This window comes from Micropterus salmoides, unplaced genomic scaffold, assembly GCF_014851395.1.
Source record: "Micropterus salmoides isolate LMB-PRFRI ecotype aquatic unplaced genomic scaffold, ASM1485139v1 Ms_hic_scaffold_4, whole genome shotgun sequence".
Taxonomy (NCBI): Eukaryota; Metazoa; Chordata; class Actinopteri; order Centrarchiformes; family Centrarchidae; genus Micropterus; species Micropterus salmoides.
The window spans coordinates 33,276,352-33,298,251 of record NW_024043372.1 but is presented as its reverse complement, the minus strand read 5'-3'; the positions used below and the strand labels follow the sequence as shown (position 1 = coordinate 33,298,251).

At 41.8% G+C, this 21,900-nt stretch overlaps 1 protein-coding gene across 1 annotated transcript in view; it reads left to right on the top strand.

Moving 5' to 3' along the window:
* foxp1b (forkhead box P1b) overlaps positions 1–21,900 on the top strand; it is a 151,759-nt gene that overhangs the window by 84,423 nt on the left and 45,436 nt on the right. Inside the window, 1 exon segment of the mRNA XM_038695446.1 lies at positions 13,019–13,162. Coding sequence (XP_038551374.1) covers positions 13,019–13,162 — 144 coding nt within the window.

Below are 21,900 nucleotides of genomic sequence, written 5' to 3'. Positions count from 1 at the left end.
CTCTGTCTTAGCACTCAAGCTCAATGAAAACAATAAATGGTGTCCTTATCTTCTGGAGTGAAATCAAGATAGGCGCAGGAGGCGAGTGAGTTATTTGTGGTTGATTTAGAGGGGGGGGGGGTGGCAGGAAATGGACACCCCTCTCACATTACCTCTCGCCATACAGCAGGGGAAGGAGGGAGGCAGAGGGAAGGTTTTTAATCAGCAGAAAGCTGTGCTCCTAATGTAAAAGTGTCAAAGATGTGCCTTAGCACATCTTGCAATGAGTGAAATCTGGTCAAGTCCTGTGTTAAATTGAAAAGGGGGCCGCTGGGATTTGGAGGTGAGGGGCCAGGGGACTCAGTGATAGCAGCATCTTGGTCAATTATCACAGTCTCCTCTGCTCTGTTCTACTCTTGAGGCCTCTCTTCGTCTGACTGGCCCAACCAAGAACACAAGGAAAGGCCAAAACTCAAGATTATTAAGTAGCAACATTTTGTGGATTTTGAATGTAAGCAAATGTTTTTGAAGTCTTTGGATCAGGTCTGCAGGTGATTCCACGTCTTTGCTTACGGAATGAAAAAGCGCAACGTGTCCCTCTGTACCTCGGCATACCCTGCCTGTAGGAGCATCGGGCTAAATGCTCACGCTACAGCTGCATGTCCTGGCATATCCCAGCAGCCTCGCTGGCTGGAGAGAAAAGGATCACTTCCTGGCAGGTGCAATGTGGGGAGCCACAGCTCTTGCCTTTTTTGATGACTCACCACCAAAAAAAAAAATGTATACTAGAGTGGGGAAAAAATAAAAGTTACCCACCACTCTATTTATATGTGTATGTGTGTAGTCTATTTTAACCACCTGAGTGGAAGCCAGGAAGCCCACACTTGCCCCATATTTTAACCAGATGTTGAAGTGGGGGAGGAAAAGCCTCACAAGAGTCGTACAATCAAAATAATTATCTTTATGGGTGAATGTTTACAAAGTGTTAATGGGATATTCGGCAGGCGGATTAACTGGGTCTGCTTTTATGTGTTGAACATGATAAATGCTTCTGTGTATTAAAAGACCAGCACCTTTTACTTTATATAGGAGCAACACAGTTTGTAGATATCTTTATAGCTTCCTTATAAAGAAGTATAGATCATCTATAGTCAGCCATGAGGCTCCTCCTCTCATCTATCCACAATGAATCATAGCAGACAGGACAGACAGGATTGGATACGGCCTCTTTGATAGACAGTCAAAGAAGCACCAGCAGTGATTTGTAGGCACTGGGCAACAGTATTGCTGTAACCCGTCCTCTTGCCAAGCACTCATATCAGGTGGAGGCTTATTTTTGTCATAATTCATATTCCACAATATCAAAATGTGATTTCTAATTTTTTATTTTATTATTTAGTACCTGATTGGACAAGTCAAATTGAAATTTACAGTATGTAGGCTGACATCTAATAGAATTCCCTCATTTCGCTTCAGGGGAGTTTGTTTTTGGAGCATATTAGCTTCGCTGCATTGTAGTTTGACAGAGGTTTTCTCTCAGGAATCAATGTTTAATTTGAATAATCACAAAAACTGTGTTCTTTTGGTTTGCGGGGACACCAGTGTCCCAGATGAATAAAGAAGTAAATGAGGGGAAGAAAAACAGGTAATTATGCTGAACCAGTAAATGAATGACCCACTGACCCTCAGTCCTAATTGATTTTGTAGAAGCAAAACGTTTTTATCACCCATTTTGATGTGTTTTTGTTAACTTTTTTTTTTTAGATGTAATTAATTGGTTATGTGAACAAAGAATCAAATACTAGAAACTGGGTTGGAGGAAATCTGTCTCTTCCATTCACCAGTAGGGCAATTATAGTTGGCAGCTTGTGCTTGTGGGATGATGTCATATCCTGGAAGAAGAGTAAATATTTCACCTCCCACCATAGTCATTATGCCCATAGTGTTATTTAGCTTTCTTTACTGTTTAAAAACCAGCATACATAACATTAACATACAGTTGCCTGTTTGGTGGAATAGTTACGCTTGTAGATACACAAATTATGCAAATGAAAAAGTGGAGGAAAAAAAAAAGTCTCCGGCAGCTGTGTATTTCAGAAATAGCATTGTTCAGAGAGTGCCTGCCCTGGGTCAGGCTGTCAGCCTCACAAACCGTTGCAAATATGTGGCGGTCAGTGAGTGTATGCTAAGTTACAGTGTAACGCTACGTTTGCAAGCACGCTGTCTGGGTGATGACATGTGCTACTTTGCATGTAAATTCTTTAGCGATTCACCTCCAAGTGAACCCACTGAGAGCGCTTCTGTTGCTGGCTTAAAGACAGAGGTGTGTTTTTATGACTAGGTGAGGCACGTCCTCTTCAAGGCCCTCAAGCACTGTATCCCCTTTACCCTCCCCTTTAATCACTGTATCAACCGCTCTCATAAACTCCATGAGGTGTGTATTTGTGTGTGTGTGTGTGTGTGTTTGCTTGCATGTGTTCCCAAATGTGTGTGTGTGTGTGTGTGTGAATGCCGTGTATATGCGTCCGTGAGCATGTGCCCTTCCTTGTTTCCCCATTTTTAAACTTAATCAGCAAAAATAAAAGCCATTGTAAGCTAGCTCATATTAAAGAGGTGATTATTGGTAATAAATACTTTTTATACATACTTATTACAGAGGCAGTTTTCTTCTTGCGCTTAATGAGAGTAATTTGATTTGCTTGAGAGATTACAGTTTCCTAGAATTAATGCGGCAATCCCCATTCCAAGATAGAGTGAGATCTAAGATTCTTCACAGGTCGTGTGCTGCTAGATGCACCCCTCTCACATAGCAGCTAATGGAGTTGAACAGCAGTCTGTCATCCCCCCGCCCACCACCCCAGCAGCTCTATAGCCCGCATGCCCTTGGTTCCTGCAGTGCTTGTTGTTTGGGCTACTTCTGCCACTTGCATTTTACTTTTACCTCTTATTCGCGCCAACTGCTACTAAGTACCTCTCTCTGAAAAACAGGGGGATGGTGATTTATTGACTTTATGCAATGTTCAGTCATCAATGAAAATTTAGCATCTGGGCAAATTATTCACCCAGTTGCACTAATTCAAATGGTTTTCAAGTTGCACCAGAACCTGTTTTTACTAAGCATAGTTTTCTATCCTCAGTTTGTCGTTGTTTAATATTTCCATCACATGTTTATGTAAGCCCTCCAAGCTTAGTGCATAACTTAATTTGAGTTGTGATCATCTTCTCCAGCGACATTTATTGAAGCCTGCAGCCTGCAGGTCTCAGCGCCTAAAGCTGAAGGTGGCTAAGGCAGATTGAGGGCGGCCAATTCTGTCACCACACTGCACTCCGCATGTTAATTAAGCTTGAGGTGGTTTGGAGAAGTGCTTACACTCAAAGGACTTTTTTTCATGACTTGTTAGTCCATAAACACTCTGGGAAAAGTTCAAATGAAAGAGGATTTGTAAATTGTGAATGTGGTTGGCCAATCTAATCTTAAAAATTTTGCGAGTACTTCTGATGGTCTAAGAGTTTATTTACATTTGTTGCCTTAAAGCTATAGGAAACTCAAAACTGTTAATTGTCTGAAGCTTTAGGTAGTTGTGTAAAGTTAAACCGTGTTGTTGGCTAAACTACCTGCCACTCTTAGCCCCATATACAGGCCCTCATTGCAAATTACAAACACTTACATCTTCTCAATTGCGTTTGCGTACATTCAAAACCATCCTGGTGGTCAGAACAACCTGTTCTGTTTGGTTAAGGCGGACATAGAACACAACAGTCAGTAAGAAAAAAAGTCTTTGTAAGTGAGAGGGCTGGCAAAGGCAGGTGGCAGACATGCAGAAGATGGCTGGTCCGGCTGGTGTTAGCAGAGGTGAGGCGAGCGATGAAGAAAGGCATAGGCACAAAAATCCACTGAAGTGACGGAACAATCTGACAATGAGGAGCATGAGAACAGGGCCAAGAACACCGCCGACAAAACGTAGCAAAACATTTTTTTCAAATGAAACGGTGGGGCCTCGAACACCCAGTCGTGTACGCAAGCGCACTGCATTTTCCTGCCTTTTTAACACTGTTGTCTTTACAAACTTGTCATGGCTGATTGGGTAACACCTGTGACAATCCCACCAAACAGAAGAAAACATACCTCAAAGCCTGTTGCGGAACATTGCACAAGGTTTCAAGGAAGCATGTCGTTCAATCCGAAAACGTTGCAAAACTTTGCAAAACACTTTGAGATTGAACTCGTCCCAGGTGTATATAACCAGGAAGTAGTTTAGATGATTGGATTAAGGTCAGTACCTCAGCCAGGTGCCTGGAATGGCAAGCCGCGCCCGCAACACGCACACATACATGCAAGGACATACAGTACAAAGGAGGAGGGGCAACAAGAGAGACACAAAGACAACACTGGAATCACAGCCAGGGCTGTGACACAACCCTTTTTAAGTTATTTAGTTATTACATGTTTTTTTTGTAACTTCACATGCTTTCCACAGTAGACTATTAAATAACGTCTGTAAAAATTAGACATGATTAGTTGAGCATAGGATAATTGAAAGGTGCATCGCTGCACACCTTGCAATTAAAAGTTACCACGTGATGTTGGCACCAGAAGTGGCAATCCTTTGTTTTCCCATTACACCTTCCACATCTTCCTGCTATGACAGTAAGATTAAAAAATCTTTGAATCAGTTCTTGAATCCCCAAAAAAGTGAGGTCCACATGTGTCACATCATCTGCCTGTGAGACTATAATACATTACAGTCCAGTGTGACGGGTGATGACCCTGCTGGAGATTACCCCTCTTTATGGCTGGAGCAATCAGATTTTTTTCCCTCCTTTCTCTTCCCTTCCATTATTCCTGGCGGCATAGGATCATATTACCCATCTTGGAATGACTTCAACAGAGACACTGCTATTCCCAGGGAGCTGTCTCTCCCCGCTGCAACTCAATCCATAGCCAATTGGACTGGCCTGTGATTTATAGAAAATCCTCTCCTTCGGTGAAACTCTTGCTCCACACACACACACACACACACACACACACACACACACACACACACACACACTGGGAATTCTCCCTCAGCAGCTCATGATGTGTTAGGTCTCAGGTCAGGACAGTTCAAGACAGTGAGCATCAGTGGGAAAAGACAGTACAGTTGAAAAGCACAGAAAACCTCACCATAAAGGCTACAGTAGGTTTGTTGAAGGCAAGATACATAAAACAAAAGAGATAATACTTTAAGGCTCGTAATGAAATCAACAGATACTATGGGAAGAACTTGTTTGCTCTTTGGGCAGATGTCATTTCTAATCCATCTTCAAGGGAACAGCCAATAATTTGCTTTGGGCAGCGTCTCGCCTGTATTACTGATTAGTGGGATTATTCATCCAGATGAGTTAATCAACATGCCCTGCGGTGCAGAGGCTGAAGAGTGGTCAGCTGACAACACATCAGCTCAGGCCCCAAGCACTGTGACTCTCCGTGACTGTGGCAACTGTCTGATCACTCTTCCCCTCCTCAAACACTATACTATAGTTGTGTGCAGACTACATTCATCTATATTCACCACAACTAAATTGGAAGATTTAGGGGTTTTACTGGTCGTATCCTGGAAGTCTCGAGTGTATCAATGATGTTGAGTCCTCCGTCTATGAGACCAGGGCAGATAGATCTTCCCATTCTAAACAATATCATTCACGCATGATAAAATCTGCTCACAGTATTCTAGGTCTCACGCTGGGTTTTTGGAAGCGCCCATTTTCCCAAGCACAACACACCCCGTTACAAAGTGATGCAACACTTCCAACGGAGATGCAATCGGGAGTGCATGTTTTCTAACAGTCCATCTAAGTACCCAGCACAGTTGGCATGCCTCTGCTCTTTTCCTCCCACTTTATCAACTTGACAGATATTATCGCCGTATTCAGTGGTGGGCATCCTGAGGCATCATATGCTCAGAACAAAAAGCTAAGGTCAGGGAGAGAGGGGCCGCTGAGATCCGCCGGCTGCATTGTTCCCACATCGTTTGTGCTTTTGCCTTTTTAGCTCATTTTATCCTCCTCTCACTCTCCAAGTCTTTTTTTTCTCTTTCTCTCCATCTGCCTCTAAATGACACCTAAGCATTGACTGCTCCTCTGACGGATCTGCCTGCGTGTGACCTCCCTCCTTTAGTAGAGCCATTCACAGGCATTCCTAAAGTAGAATGCTTGGCTCTTGGCGGGTAGACATAAGAGAGACAGTGACACGCGGCTGTGCGCTGATAGACTTTCCACTGGAGTGGGTTAAATCAGCATCAGGCTAGTGGAGCTGATTACTCCAATATGAAAATGCAGTATCTTAATGGTACATATTTTCATGAGGCAGCCCAGTTGCCTTTCATTTTGTGGCTAATACGTCTATTCTTATGAGTCATTTACTTCTTTAATTACCTTTAGCAGCAGATGCACAATGGTGTATTAATGTGAATGATTTTTACTGCCACTTTATCATACTGAGCCTATGAAGTTGAAAGGCGTAATTGAGGTGGAAGAGCGACTCATGAGAGAAACAATATTTAGCTGACAGCTCCTCTTGTACTCCGGGAGGGTGTTTATGAGTTTACACCGCACTAAAGCTGTAATAAACACAGTATTCGTTTAATAATGGCGGGGGACGGAAATGCTTTCACTCAGCTCTACTCAGTTATTGAATAGTTCCAGGAAGTTGTTTGGTATAATCAGACAGCACCGTGCATGTGTATGTGCTTACTTGCATGTTGTTGCGTGTGCCTTGTCACTGTGTGTTTTGCATGCATATTTTGTGGGCAAATGAAATAACTGTTTGCAACAAGCAAAGCCTTATTTGCTGTTCCCCCATGTGCAGCATGTGCAACTCTGACAATCTATGTAATTTGCATGTGTGTGCTTGTGATGTGTCTATGTGTTTTGTTTGCAGCCTGTGTACTTTCCTTGGTTTGATTTTCTGATCCAGACCACTCTGAATAGAGGCCTTCTTTAGCCATCTGTTGTTAAGCTGCTGGCTAAGCAAGGCTGGGGAATCCAAACAAACGCAGAGCACACAGCAAACGGAAGCTGTCAGGCCTGCATAGCTGAGCTGACCTCCTTGGGTTGGGGGGGGAGTTGACCCCTCTGTACCAGGCTCCGAGCGCCCGGACCGCCTGGTTGGGGCACTGTTTACCCTCCTCTCTGCACCTCCTGCAACCTCCGCCTCCCCTCTGCAACATTCTCCTCTTTTCCGCTCTCTTCCCATCTCCCTTTTACCGCTCTCATCTCTGTTTCCCACTTTTATTCTCTTCCTCCATCTGCCTGTCCTCTACCCCTCCCTCTTTTCACTCCACTCCCTCCATCATCAGTCCTGCTTCACAGCCCCCCTCTCTTCTATCTCCACTCACAGTTAATAACTTTGCTTTCGTCTTGTTTTCCTTGGAGTCATTTTTTTTTCTCCAAAAAACATTTGTCAGGCCACTGCATTACCTGTTATGGCGAGAGAGGGGGGCGGTGACAGGGGGAGGTGTGTTGGACAAACAGTGAAGTCAGATTTTGTCTTATGTAAGTGCACGCACTGCTTTATTGTTTAAACGTAGGTATTTGAAATGTTTAGTGTTGTCATAAATATTAATAGATTAGTTGAAAAGTGCAGCGAAGGAAGGGATTCTAATGGTTTGAAGTGGGTATAAAACGTTGATTTATTTATGTATTCTACATGAATTAGTTTGGAAATCTAAACACAGACTGGAGAGTGTTGTTGTGAGGGCTCAGTAATGCGCAAGGTTTGAGCATCAGGGCCTGTTTTCCATGTGGAGTGGCTTTTTGGAAATGGCATTAATTATATACTTACTGGGAAACCAGACTTTCCCTGCTTTGCATTGCAGATAAACGACTGTATTAGTGAGGACAAGAAAAAGAAAAAAAAGCAATTAATATAAATAGACATGATCCTCGCTGCTTATCCTCTTACATGTTTAAAAATCACCCCTGCCAAAAAATAAAGAAAATTATATGCATTTCAGTTGAAATGCCACGTATGTTTCCATAGTCAACACACCTCTAGCGCCATAAATGCCATCAGTCATATTGTGAATTTAGAATCAGTCCTACCCCCAGCTATTTCAATTTCATTGACACAGATTACAACAGCCCATATAAAAAATGAAATGACTGGATAACTTTGCATTTTTCGACTGCTTGTGGAAGGATGTTACATTAGCTTAACATGTTAGCACCTTATGTTGTAAGAGCTGGTGTGAAAATAATCCAGCTTCTTGGCTTGGTTCGGCTACCACTGGGGAGCAGAGGGCATTGAAACAGCAGAGGTGATAATTGTAGATGAGTTGAGACGTGAGATCAGTCAGAAAGTCAAGCAGATAACCTTGACATTTAGGCCGCTGGTGTCGAAGCCCCACAGAGGCTGCAGCGTGAGACCAGAGGGCCCGGTGTCTTCTGAGCAGGACTACATTAAGAGCTAACCTATTAGTCGAGTTGTTGCTGGCTGACTCTGAGCCACACTCTCCTGACTATTAAAGCCTAGCCAAACGTAGCCACTGAGTAAATACACTGAAGCACACACACACACACACACACACACAAGTGCAGGAACACACAAACAGATGCACATCTTGTTCCTTCTCCTTTTCTCCGAGTGGCCGCGGGGATCCGGTTACACCTGCTTGCACATCTTCTAGCAATTAGGAGCAATCTGGTTGAAAACATTTCACGTTCAAGGTCTTCCCCAGCTGTGGCAAGAGGAGCCGGACGTTTATAGAACTATAAAGGTCTCTCTGTTGATGGGCCTAAGCAAACAACGCTGGCCCATTTCTCACTGACTCCTGATGGAGACACCCTGAACATTTCCCCCCTGAGCATTTCCCCCTCAACATCTGGGGTCTCTGGACTTTTTATCACATTCACTTTCTATTTGTCTGTCATTTAGAAAATATGATGTGAGTGGTGTGTGTCTGCCACACAAATTCTCTCAGATCCCTTTCCTTCATGCACAGTTAGATTTGGCCTTTTGATTGTTACTGTGGGTCAGAAAAGGCATAAAATGAGGAAAAAGAATACATATCTCAATTATGTCGTTTTTTTGTCGTAGCAGGAAAAGGTGCAGTGTGGGATTCAGCAGAGAGAGCAGGCTTCACTGTGTGGCAATGCTCTGAGCTGGGATTTGTAAGACACCCAGAGCTGGCTTTAGCAGCAGGAAACCCCAAAGCCTGTAAATAATCCACATGTGCAGACTGCACATAAAGACATCCAGTACTTAGCAGTTCCCTTATCACAGCGTGATAGCCCAGGGACATAAGAGACGCTACTGCCTCTACTCACTAATATGGTGTGAAAGTAGATGCAGATAAAACGCCTGTTGTTTATTGAGGAAGTTGCGTTAGCATGGAGAAGAGGGGGTGAACTTTGAACACATTTGAACACAAATGGGGAATATAAAAGAGGACTGCAAATGACAAGGATACCAAATCGCACTGGCTTCATTTCTGATAAAACCTTTGTCATGTGCTGGAGGCTGTTTTCTCATCAAAAGCACCTGGAGGGTTCACTGCCTCCATGGTGTGTGTGCGTGTGTGTATTTGTGTGCACGCACACCCACAAACAGTGAATGTATATATGCTGCGTGGATGTAGGTGTATCTCTGCAGTTGGGTGCTTATTCCAGTAACAAGCTTGCCTCACAAACAACCTTAGTTTGTGATTAAAACAGGGCTACTGTTGTCTTGTATGCTTACACACAAGGTGATGTAACCTACACGCAGTGTATCACAAATCCTGATTTTTTTGTGTCTTTTGTAAATGTTTTTTTCTTTTATCTCAATGAGTACACATTTTACTCATACATCCACCCAGTTGATCATTTTCCCTGTGTACATCTTTATCTGGCCTGAACATTTATTTTTTTGTCACTGATGAGTTTAACCTCATCTGTCTCTTAATTTTAACTATTACACTAATTTCTCTGTGCTTCACATGCTGTGTGCCTGTCATCAGTTTCCAGTTTATCACAGTTGACCAGAGTAGCTCTAACGCGTGCACGTCTATCAAGTGTCCAGTACCTTTGAATGGAAGATCAAAAGAGGATAAATTCCAGAGGAGGAGAGCGAGGGGGACTCTGAGCTAGAGGAGTGGTTGCTGTGTAAACATCGCAGTGACAGTTCACAATAGGTTATTTTAGCTCAGCATTAGGCCTCTCAAAAAGCATGCCCAGCTCCACTGGCCTTTCTAAAATATAAACATGACAGCAACATTCCTAAACGTGGAGCAGACCTCACAGCACAGGTTCTCAGCCCACTCGCCTTTTTGTCTCATTATTTTCTATACCAACAACAGCGTTTTACTCATCTTGCATCTAAAGTTTGTGAAGCCAACATATCCAGGCATGTGCTGTCAGGCAAATGAACAGAAATCACATTCCTGCCGATGTCAAAATGAGCATTGAAAATGTTTGTGTATGATCACATAATTATTTCCCTAAGTTTAATAGGAGGAATAATTTATTGAAGCTGTTGACATGAAAAGCAGGATGCTTATGTTCATTTTACTATACATGTCTGGACACTGTGACTGTCACTCATGTTACCGCAGTTTTGATTGCATAATTAATACTCTGCAAACAACCTTACTTTGATTGATGTAATGACATAATTTGTCGTATGTTTATATTACAAAATGGTCATAGCATCAAGAATGAATGTACTTTTTGAAAGCCCATTGCTTTACCAGTGCACATGTTTATCTTCATGTGGTGATCATTGAGCGGGTTTGCTGCAGATGATAATGAAGGAAGACTTCCCAGAAATGTATTTCTTCATCCATTACTGTGTGAATTTCCTATCATATCCTGTTGACTCAACTCTCTTTGTTCCAACACCCTCGGTTGTAAACCCAGACAGACACACACCACACACACATTTCACTGCATGTGTCATCAGTTACAGGGAAAAAGAAAACAGCGAACTTTGTTTACTCTTCAGTGTGCCCGTAATACCACGCCTTGGGCGTTGTGAATGATTTTGTTACCGTTTTTTGAATTGTCAGCGTTTCACTGTCTTAGTCATTCGAGTTAACTTTTAGTTTATGATTAATACTAGCTAACACTTCAAAAATTATTTGTTCATTTGTTGATTAGTAGAGCTTCTAATTTAATGTTAATGTTATGAATATTGCTTTAAAAACTACTGACTTTCGTAACTTTGGTGTTGTGATGTGATGCTGAAATATCTTACTTTTAGTTTTATTCTGTGAGTTGAAATCATTGTGACTTTCATAATTCTTTTCCAATAAAATGTTGGAATTTAAAAAAACTTAATTACTTTGAATTAATTTATAAAACAATAGGCATTTTCATATGTCAAGGACTTTCAGTAACATTTTGTACCAAATATGAAATATTGACCTGCTTTTAATAATTAAAATAATGAAGAAAAATATAACCTTGCGTTAGCACTTTTCCGATTCCCTCCCCATGTCACTTCAGTTCACATCATGTTTTTGTTGCTGATTTTTCGACCAGATTGTAAGTTGCACTGGAGAAAAGGCTAAATGCCCAAAATGTAGATATTGCCGTCATGTGTGGGAGGGAATCTTGCTTACATCTTTCTTGGTTTCAATTTATACACTTACTATATGAGTAAACGTGCTTACGGGGGGCTTCCCCTACACAAATTTCAAAGCAGAGGACAATTAGGCATGCAGAATGAGATATGTTGCTCTACCGTCATTTATCTTTACATGAGAGCATAAAGAAAGACAGAGACAGACAGAAAGAGGGAGAATTTATGTACTTTAAAGTTAAGCATGGTGAAATGCCAGGAGTGTGGCCTCTTTGTAGCCTGCGGTCATATTTATGCCTCATGATGTCATCCAACAGCCGTGTGTTTGGGAGGGTCAACACATACACCCACACACAGACCATCACACAGCTGTTCTCTCCATCCCCTAACTGTCTCTCTCCCCTTTTTGTCTTAAAGTATTGTCAGACTTTACTGGCAGTAAGACCAGTTCTCATAGTAATCTCTGTCTCTTCATCCATCCACATTGCTTTCTGTTTGCCCTCCCTGTAGATAACTTACTTTCACACAGTCTTACACAGGTTTCACTCACTTGTTCACATGTCGCCCTAACTTTTTCCTTTTTTGTGTTCTCTCTCTCTCTTTCATTATCGTCTTGTCAAACATTCCACCGTTTACTTTTACAATTTCTGAACTTCTCAAATCATTGACCGGAGAACGTATAGATTGTCCCGTCCGAGAGATGAGCGTCAATGTGCCCCCGACTGTTTGTTTAATTGTGGGAGCAATCGTCTGAGGAACATGGAAAGAATGAGGCCAGTTATTTACCCAGATGGTTTACTGGTGGAGGTGTGAGACTGGCCAGCTCACTGTGGGAACACAACGCTTGCTTTTCTTGGTATCGCTGACCGTTTTCAAGACCACTGTGTTTTTTTCCCCCAGCTCTCTCCAGCTTTGTTTGCTCTGGATGGCATGTTTGATTATTTATCGTAAGGGAAAAGGGAGTAGCTGGAGCAATAAACATGTGACTGCACTGTATTTTGTTTTCCACTGAGAGGCCGTGTCCTTTAACAGATATTTGAAGCAGCCATAAAGTTTTTTTGGGGGGGGGGGGGGGTTTGACTGAGCTAAAGGAGGATCAAAAGCACTGATTAGTGTCTTTGTGACAATTTGTGTTTGCTGTAAGTGCAACTTATTAACAGATAAATATTTCTTCTGGATGGCTGCAGTTGATTTTTTTGTCTTCTTTCTGCCTGTGAATTTGTTTTGACATCTGATCATTGTTCCCTCTCTGTTTGTGGAGGGATTGTTTATGCCAGCGTTAGATTTATGGCTGAGTGGCTGAATGGGAGCGTATGAAAAAGATGGTGTGTAGTGTTTGTTTGTTATCTAGCAGAAGGCCAAGGGAATATTGTTGTAACGGGATACATCTGCTCTGATAATAGGCAGCAAAGTGTTCTCAAGGGTCTTTTAGCATATCTACATCTAGCCTTTCCATCAGACTTTAACAAAAAAATCTTTTTATGTATTTCTCTCTATTAGGCTCTCCAAGTAGCTCGGCAGATACTCCTTCAGCAGCAGCAGCAGCAGCAACAACAGCAACAGCATCCCCAGTCACAACTGCAGTCTCAACCAAACACTGGCCGCAAATCCCCCAAAGACAGCGACAAGCAGCAAAGCCTACAGGTAGCATAAATATGTTGTCATTCTGAGACACCCTCCTATTTATTAACTCATGATTATCAGATGGCTCGGTTATTTGACTTTGCGGTTGATAAAATAAAAAAAAAAATGAAGTGAACTTTTGCAACTCTCTCTAGAACACAGTGTGCGAGAAACAGCACTAGTCTAAGTTCACAAACAGGAAATTAAAATTGGCACTGCAACATTTGCAGTTATGTATGCTCGCGCATTATGTGTGATTTAGCAGCACACACACAGGCACACACACAATCAGCCATGTGTCATCAAAATCTTAACACAGAACATTAGAAGCAGCAGTGCATATAAGGGCACTTTTGTGAAATATATAAGCCTGAAAAGCCTCTGTGAGGCCAGTTTAGATCATCCTGTAGTACCACAGTCAGGGAAGGAACACACATCAGCATGTGTAGCTGATCCTGAGTTTTTGCAGTGGAAAGGCCTTTTTTATTGACTGCACTTGGTTTAGGAGGTGTGCAGCTTGGGTAAAAGCAGGTGAAAGTGTGGGAATGAGGGAGAATAAAAGGGGGAAGTGAGAGAGTTTCATTCCTCCCACAGAGAGACAGAGAGAAGTGAGTCTGGTCAAGCAGAGGAAACTCCATGCTTTCCCTGTTTGCCTTTCATTACTGCTCTTCATACACTGTACACACACACACACACACACACACACACACAAAAAGGAGGCATGTGCCTACCACCAGCAGCAGGAGGTGCTAGAGAGCAGCCCACGAGAGGGGTGGGTGATCCAGGTGGAGTAGAGATAGACAAGCGAGGGGTGGGAAAGTGTGAGGGTGGTGAGAGGTAAAGAGGCAGTAAGACAGTTATTTTGACTGCCTTTGTGGTGCAAAAAAAAAAAACAGCAAGAAAAAAAAAAAATCTTGTTCTGCTTTTAATATGAACAGCGCTGCATATCTGATGCAATATTTACGTTAATTTCAGATCAGCTGCCTCAGAGATGTATATCTTTGTTTGAACAAGGAGCGGTTGTTTGTGTCGTGTGAAATTGCAAACGACTTCAGGGCATATTTGGTAATTAATACGGAGACCCTGTTCTCTATGTGTGTATATATATAATATTTAATACCCTTACTATCCCGTTGGGAGCCCTTTTTAATGAGCTATTGTAGCAGCTAGGTCTAATGTCAGGTTGTGAAAAAGCCTCTTTGTTGTGCAGATGTCTTCGGAATAGCTCCAGAGGATGAAATATGACTGTGATGACCTTTCAGTTGTGTGTATATTTGTCAGGATTCAAATAAGTTGAAAGGATCAAACTAAACAGTTTCCCCAGCCTGGCAGGGAATTGTGCTGCAGAGGTCAACAGAGGGGACCACAACGGCAGATTCCAGCGTACAGCCAGTTGTTGGTACATAGTGAAGTACTAGACCATCTCCTGCAGACAAAGACAAAATTAAAATTCTAATTTATTAATGTATACAGAGAGCTTGGCCAAGCTGTCACTCAGCTATTGAAAAGAGAGTCGGGCCCTTTCCCCCGCTTCCCCTCCCCTCTCCTGCCCGGTTCTTGTGAAGAGAGCACAGGCTTCCTCTAGTATCTAACTAACACTGTAAATTGCCTGCTCTCTAGTGTTGTGTGTTACATTTTGCTGGGTTGAAACTACCATTATGAAAAAGCCACAGGTCCAGACAAGTGTTTGTTTATCTCTGAATTACATATTCTGCTAATTAAACACTCCCTAACCACATACGCACGTACAGTTTGAAGTTGTTCGTAGATAAACATCAGTGTGCCGTTCTGTGTGAGGATGTATTTCATTTGTTTTTGTTATTTCTCTTCTCATGGTTTTCTTGTGGTGAGATTTGACTTGTTTTCTCATTTTTTTTTTTCTCACACTGTCTCTCTCACAAAAACATTTTGTGAAACACCAGAGGGTAACGGTCTGAGTCTCTTCTCACTTCCTCTTTTAAGAACAAACCCGTGCTTAGAGGAGCCCCCTTCACACAGAACATTCACTCTATCGCCATCCTACAGCCTGGATAATGATTCTCTGTTGAGCTGGACTGGGTCATCAAAAGACATGATCCAACAATTATGAGGCTGTGTAGTAAGCTGACACCCCATAAAAGCACCTGATCTGCAGACGAGGCTCCATTCATCTCAGAGGTCTTCCCATTAGGCAGAAGGAGATGTGCAGAGAGACTTTTACTCATTTGGAGATGTGACTCACTTTCCAATTCAGTCTTATTCAAGTCAAAAATAATGAAGCACGGTATATACAGAACATCTGATAAAAAATGACCTGCATAGAGTACTAAAGGGGAGAAATATGAGTCAAACAAGCCTCAGAATCCTTGATCAGCATTAAATGGCTCTTTGGTTTTATATCCTCAACAGGGGTTGAGGATATAAAACTCTGGACTCTGGATGAAGATGCCTCTGCTGTATACTCAGCAGCCTTAGAGTCACTTTAATCAGACTAGATATACAAACAGCTGCTGTGCAGGCTGGAAAGCAGCTAAACATACTTGACTGGTCAAAAAGCCAGTAAATTACGTTGACAGAATGACACGTGTGATTAAAAGAATCCAGTCCGCTTTTACCTTCGGTGCTTCACACCTACAGTGGCACAACGACAAGAGCCGGCAACTTCCACCCCGCTAATTACCATTATCAGTGAAATGGTAGGGTTTGACTCATTAGTTCCATGTGCATTTAATTAGAGGCAGGCTGAAATTGGATTTAACTTATTACTTTTTCATGGATCACTTTCTTGTCATCACTTCAAATTGGATTGCAGCCCCAGGTAACTAATTATGCCAGCCGCAGGATCAGGAGTGGAGAAATAGGTAATTAGGAACAACACTGTCGGACCCTCGCTGATAGTCCACCAAGCACCAAGGTGGGAGGAAGGGGGAAATTGAAGCTCATTTGTGGCGTTGCTCACAAGCGTGGCTGGTTAACTATACCTCATTGCAAGAGATCCTAGGTAGGCATCCACCTCCTACAGGGGATTATGTGGCATTCAGCTGGGCTGAAGATGTTGTGTCAACATGGTGTCTTTGCTATCAGTGTAATGCCCAGATTATGCTTGTTTCCCATCTGGGATTGTGCCTGAGATAGGGCTGGGCAATAAAACAATAATGATAATTATCGCAATATAATTTTCCTCAATAACAATATAACAAATCAGTATATCAATAAATGTCAATAAATGTTTTATTTAATTTATTACGATCGAATTAGCACTTTATTTTTCTATTAAGATATTTATTTTGTTGAGGAAAAGGGACTGAAAAACGATTTTACTTAATTTTACTAAAGCATTTTTTTTTTCATTCATTCAAGATTTTATCATAATTGTATTGAATGTTCTATCTCAAATTTGTGAAGTGATCCGCTGTTTGTCAAGTGTTTGTTGTGTTCTGACCATAAAGAATAGTTTAAACCTGATGAAAGAAACAATGATTTGACATTTATCGTGATAATTATCGATATCGAAAGGTATGAATTTTTATTGTGATTTTTGGCCATATCGCCCAGCCCTAGCCTGAGATTGGCCTTCATTATTCATGTCACTGGTACAGTGTGAGGTATGGCCAGCAGCCAGCTGAAGTTACCTGTGTGGACACTGCTTGAATGACATTGACTGGTTTCTGTCTGTAGTATGTCTGCGCTGATGGTAATGAGAATACATGAATGGTTCGTTTGATGAGAGGCAGGTGGATAATGTAGGAGAGTAAAAATATACTTAATACATCTAGCTTTAGTTTAAGGCAGTTTTTACGTGTGATTCAGAGCAGAGCTATTTAACTTATAGAAGGTATAGCAAAAAATGATAGAGCGTGCATGTTTCATCTTAAAGTGAAGAGCTTCGTAAAGAGTTTGAAGCTCAATGAGCATCTCTATCCATTGGGTTTCATTGTTTTTTGTATTTATTGTACTTGTGTGATGGCCTTTTGTTTTTAAATGAGAAGCACTATTCACTATTCCTGATGAATGTTTTTTATTGAACATTTTTCATGATGTCAAAGGTGCATCACTTGTTATTCTTCACACACGCAGAAACTACTGATAATGTTTCAAAACCATGCCAGCAGAGAATTTTCTTATCAGTTACATTACCAGTTAAAGCCACACTTATTTCTCCTTTCCTTTTTTCTCCCTCCTCTCTCTGTGTTTTCACACCATAGGGTACAGGCTCACAGAGGGCATCTCCAGGTCAAGAGATAATGTCTTTTCAGTTTACAGGATGAAAGCCTTTTAAGTTGTAGAGCGCCCCTCCAACTCGCCTCCTCCCCACGTTTGCTCTTCACATCCTTCATTTGTGGTCTGTTGGGGGGGGAGCGTGATATGACACAATCCAGGGGCCAAGCCTCTGTCTGACAGGACAGTGAGAAGCCGCCAGCTCTCCTTCTCTCCTACTGTTTTTGCAGCGGGCCCATGGCATTGTCCTGACACATGTACACCACGGCGCTCCAATCTGTAAGTCATTAGAGCACTAGGCCGAAGCCTGTCAGCTGGAACTCAGCCAGTGCTGCAGGGCGATCTGAGGCAGCATTTCGAGGTGTTCCTGCAGCCCAGTCGGCCAGTGGCCCAAAGTGGCACAGCAGTGGTAGCCCACTGGCGAGGTGACAGTGAGCACAAGACCGGATTAATGTTCTGGGTTAGTTACTGCGAGCTAAAGATTCTCTTTACACAAGGAAGACTGGGTCAAAACAACAGGAGTGTATTTATATTCTGTCTATATTCATATAAAATACATGTAATACAATTTTAGACTAGAAATAATGCTGATATGAAGAAGAAGAGGAGTGCTGAACATAGAGAGACATTAGAATGAGTGGTGGCACTGAAGCACTGAACCAAATCAAAGTATTGCCAATTTCTAATTAATTCAATTAATGACACAAGTAAGTGGTTGGAGTAAAACCACAATGTGTTGTTTTTACACTTACGTTTTTGTACATCTTAAATAAATGACATAGAATGTGTTTAGTGAGCTTTAGAGGTGCTGGTACGTGGATTTTGTAGCCCTTGGGCAGAGTCAGGCTAGCTTTTCCCGCCTGTTTCTAGTCCTTGAGGTAAGCTTAGCTGGCGTACAGACAGCAGATTATCGTTCTTCTCATCTAACTCTTTGTAAAAGAGCCAAAATCTCAAACTATTCCTCTAAGTGTTGTTGCTGTTGCTTAAAATTACAATTGTTGACATTCTTTTGCAGTCTTCGCTTCTTTAGGATGTGCTGTTGCAATATTATATATCCCATAATTCATCAGTTGTGTGCGTGATCCTCAGAAGGAGTTCATCACTTTGTGTTTGTAAAAAGTCTCAAGGTGATGCTGTAATGAAATCTCATTTTAACGCGTGCGTTGCTTTGAGGTGATACAATCTGTCAGGAATGATGAACACAACACCAAGGCCAGCGCTCGCGTGGAACCCCAGGATCATGCCGTCTCTTTTGCTGCTTGTTTTCCTTGTCATATTGTAAAAATGTATTATGTGTACTGTATAGATTAGAACCAGGTTTGGGATAATCCTGTCAGAATGAAGTCATCTGTCCCAGTTCCACGCAGCCAAGCAGAGACTGGGGGGGGGGCTGCTGTGTTAGGAGCTCTCTCCCAGCCAAGACGATGACTGTCGAATTGACTCCAGTCACAGCGCTGGGAGCTACTTACCATTTTCAGGATCCTCTTTTCATTTGAGGCCTGATGTTTCCCTTCAAGCAGTGAACCCTCTCAACCCTCCACCCCACTCAGTCATCCACCCACACACACACACACACACACACACACTTCCCCTTAAAATTAGTTGTATCTTTGTGTCATCCTCTGGCGCTATGTCTTGATGTCAAGCGTGTGTTGTTTGGAGTGATTCACACGCCCTTTACAGAGGGGTGGAAGGACGGATGGATGCACAGTCAACCATAGCATTAATAAACACTAACAGCTATGCAAGGTGCAAGTCAAGTCAGCATCAACTCACAATGTAGTTTCTCTTTGGGTGTCATTACACAGTTGTGACAGCTTGGCGATTCTCTGATTCCATTTTCACTTTTTGTTAGGCATAAGAAAGAGAAATATTGTCTCGCTCAGACAGCATGAGAGAGATTCAGATACAGAAGGGCCTTCAGCTACATGAGGACATAATTTAGAGATATATTTTATGTTTGTGTTGGACGTTGTTGTACTTTATAAACCATCAAAGCGCACAGCCTAGTCATCCATGTAGCTCCACCCAATCTGCAGAAAGCAGAAAGTCAAAGTAAAGTTTTCTGTTGCGTTTTAATTTTGCCTTGTTGGTTAAAAGAAATTCATTTAAAGAGTGGTCCAGGAATCCTCGTGAGGAATTTTACTGGTGAGTAGTAGTGGAAACAGGACAGCAAATGTTTAGTAACAGAAAAGGTTAGCTAAACATTTAATCTAAAGGGGTTGGTGGTGCTCTAGACTTACTGTGAGAGTCTTCCTTAAAAAGTGACAAACTTGCTTGGACCCTGCTACAATCAGTGAAATAATGATAGTAAATCTATCTGTGACTGCATATCAAAGCCTTTAAATTACAATATCATATATTTAAAATAAAAAGTGCTTTATGCAAATGTGTTTTACAAGTCAAGTCATTTTTATCTTTATGGCCCCCACAGAACCATTGTTATTGCTTATCAAAATAGTGTTGCTTTGTGTTAATATAGTTTCTGATTTAAATCAAAGATGAATCCATCACCAAACAAGACACAGCAGAAATTCCCCCACCTCCTTAAATCGATGTTGCTCAAACCTAAAAGTGTTCTTGTTTTGACGAAGTGAAAAACCACACTAGACGGTATGCGCTGAAACACAAGCTCCGTTATACACTGGCTGGCATATCACCTCAGGAAATATTTTGCAAATACAGAGTTCACATGTGCTGACTAAACAATGTGCTCCTGAATGCTGAAATTAAAAGTAAATAACCAAACCCGTATATAATAGACAAGGAGGAGCACGGTGACTCAGGCGTGACTTACTGTAACTCCATTCTGCTTCGGGTGATAACCTCATTCACTCTAAATATGACTTATTCCAAGTATCAGAGGGAGTATCGGTAGGTTGCAGGTTGTCATGTAATTACAATGGAAATACACTTCATTTTAACAGGACTTTTTAAAACACAATACCAACAATAAATACGACTCTTTTTATTTATATTTGTTTAAATAATAAGTTAGGTACAAGGGTGCAGAAAAATCACCTAATTATAAAATAAATGCAGTTTTAATAACAGTAAAAGTTTAGTTAGGAAAAAAAAAAAAGCCATTGTCTTAAACTTTAATGTAGTAAGCAATTAAAAATGGGCCCTGGATGGAAATGGCCAGATCACCTTTGGTTTTGTTATCCTTGACTTCAGTATATTAATAATGTACAAAGGAACCATTCCACAGCTTCATAAAGGTTTTGGTGCTATCATTTCACTGCTGCAGAAATGACATACCACTCTCCCTTGTACCACTGCAAGCGAGTGGCTCACTGAAATCAAATGTAGGTTCTTTGTGGACTGTGCAAAGTCTTAAGTTTTCGTGCAGCTTGGAAGAAACAATTAACAAGTTGTGACTTATGTATGTGATAAAATGCTCTGTGTCTGTTTTGGCTTTGTTAGGGGACACTGTTGAAATAATATAAATATAAATAAATAACAGAAAGATCACATATTATGGTACTGGTGTGGATCTGAGAGGTATTTTTGTTGCCTTGGCAATATTATATAGAGCAGCTGTTATTTATATAGGTCCCACACCTGCCCTGCTGACTCCCATCATCAGTAAACAATGATTTACTTTACACACACACAGGGAAACAGACTGTGTTTGTTTTCTCATGACAATGGTCCAGGTCACCAGAGCCTTTCGAGAAAAGGAATGACTATAGTTTTGTATTTTCCTCCACTTCCTTTCACTCCTCTCCTCTTTCTGTAGTAGCAGTAAGACACTGGTTGGCATGCCGGTGCAGCTTATTCACTGGCCGTGTTAGTGTTTTGGAAAGGCTTTGTAATTGGAGCTGAGTCGTTATCTTTAGTCAGAGCCGAGCGGAGCAGAGCCCAGGCCAGACCAGACATTAACTCATACTTTCACTCTAACTCAAGCAGGAAATGGGAGTATTTTATAATGTCATCCACTCTGTCATGAACACAGTCGCTCAGTGCTCTCTGTAAACTATCGCAGGGGATGCCGGTTCAAGGCTCAAGGATATTGATGTTTCTCTGTGCACAGGAAGAAAAAAAATAATCTATATAGTCTGCGTATCACATCGACACATATGTGTAATTATTTTACATGGCACAGGCACAGAGGCAATGGATTAGAAAGACAGTGTGTGAGAGGAGAAGCTTGAACTGTGCGTCTGCTAAATTTATCATGAGGCCTTTGGGAGCGTTGAAATGAGAACAGTGGCCTATTACTGCTAAGAAGGTGTTTTATTGAGAATACGCCGACATACCACCCCAGGGAGAGTGCCGGGGGAGAAGAGTGTGGCCATAGCCTAAACCACTTTGTGCGTGTGCGTTTGGATGTGTGTGTGTGTGTGTGTGTGTGTGTGTGTGTGTGTGTTGAGTGCGTGCACTTGTAAGCACATGCCCGCATGTCACTGTCTTTCTGTGCGAGCCGTCTTTTGGTGTCAGTTAGAAAATAAAAGCGTCCTTTTCTTCCACTTATTTATTCATTATGATATGTATTGGAATTGTCATTTTTGACACTTGAGGTGTCCCAGTCAATAATTTATATAGGTCAGGTCAGCTTA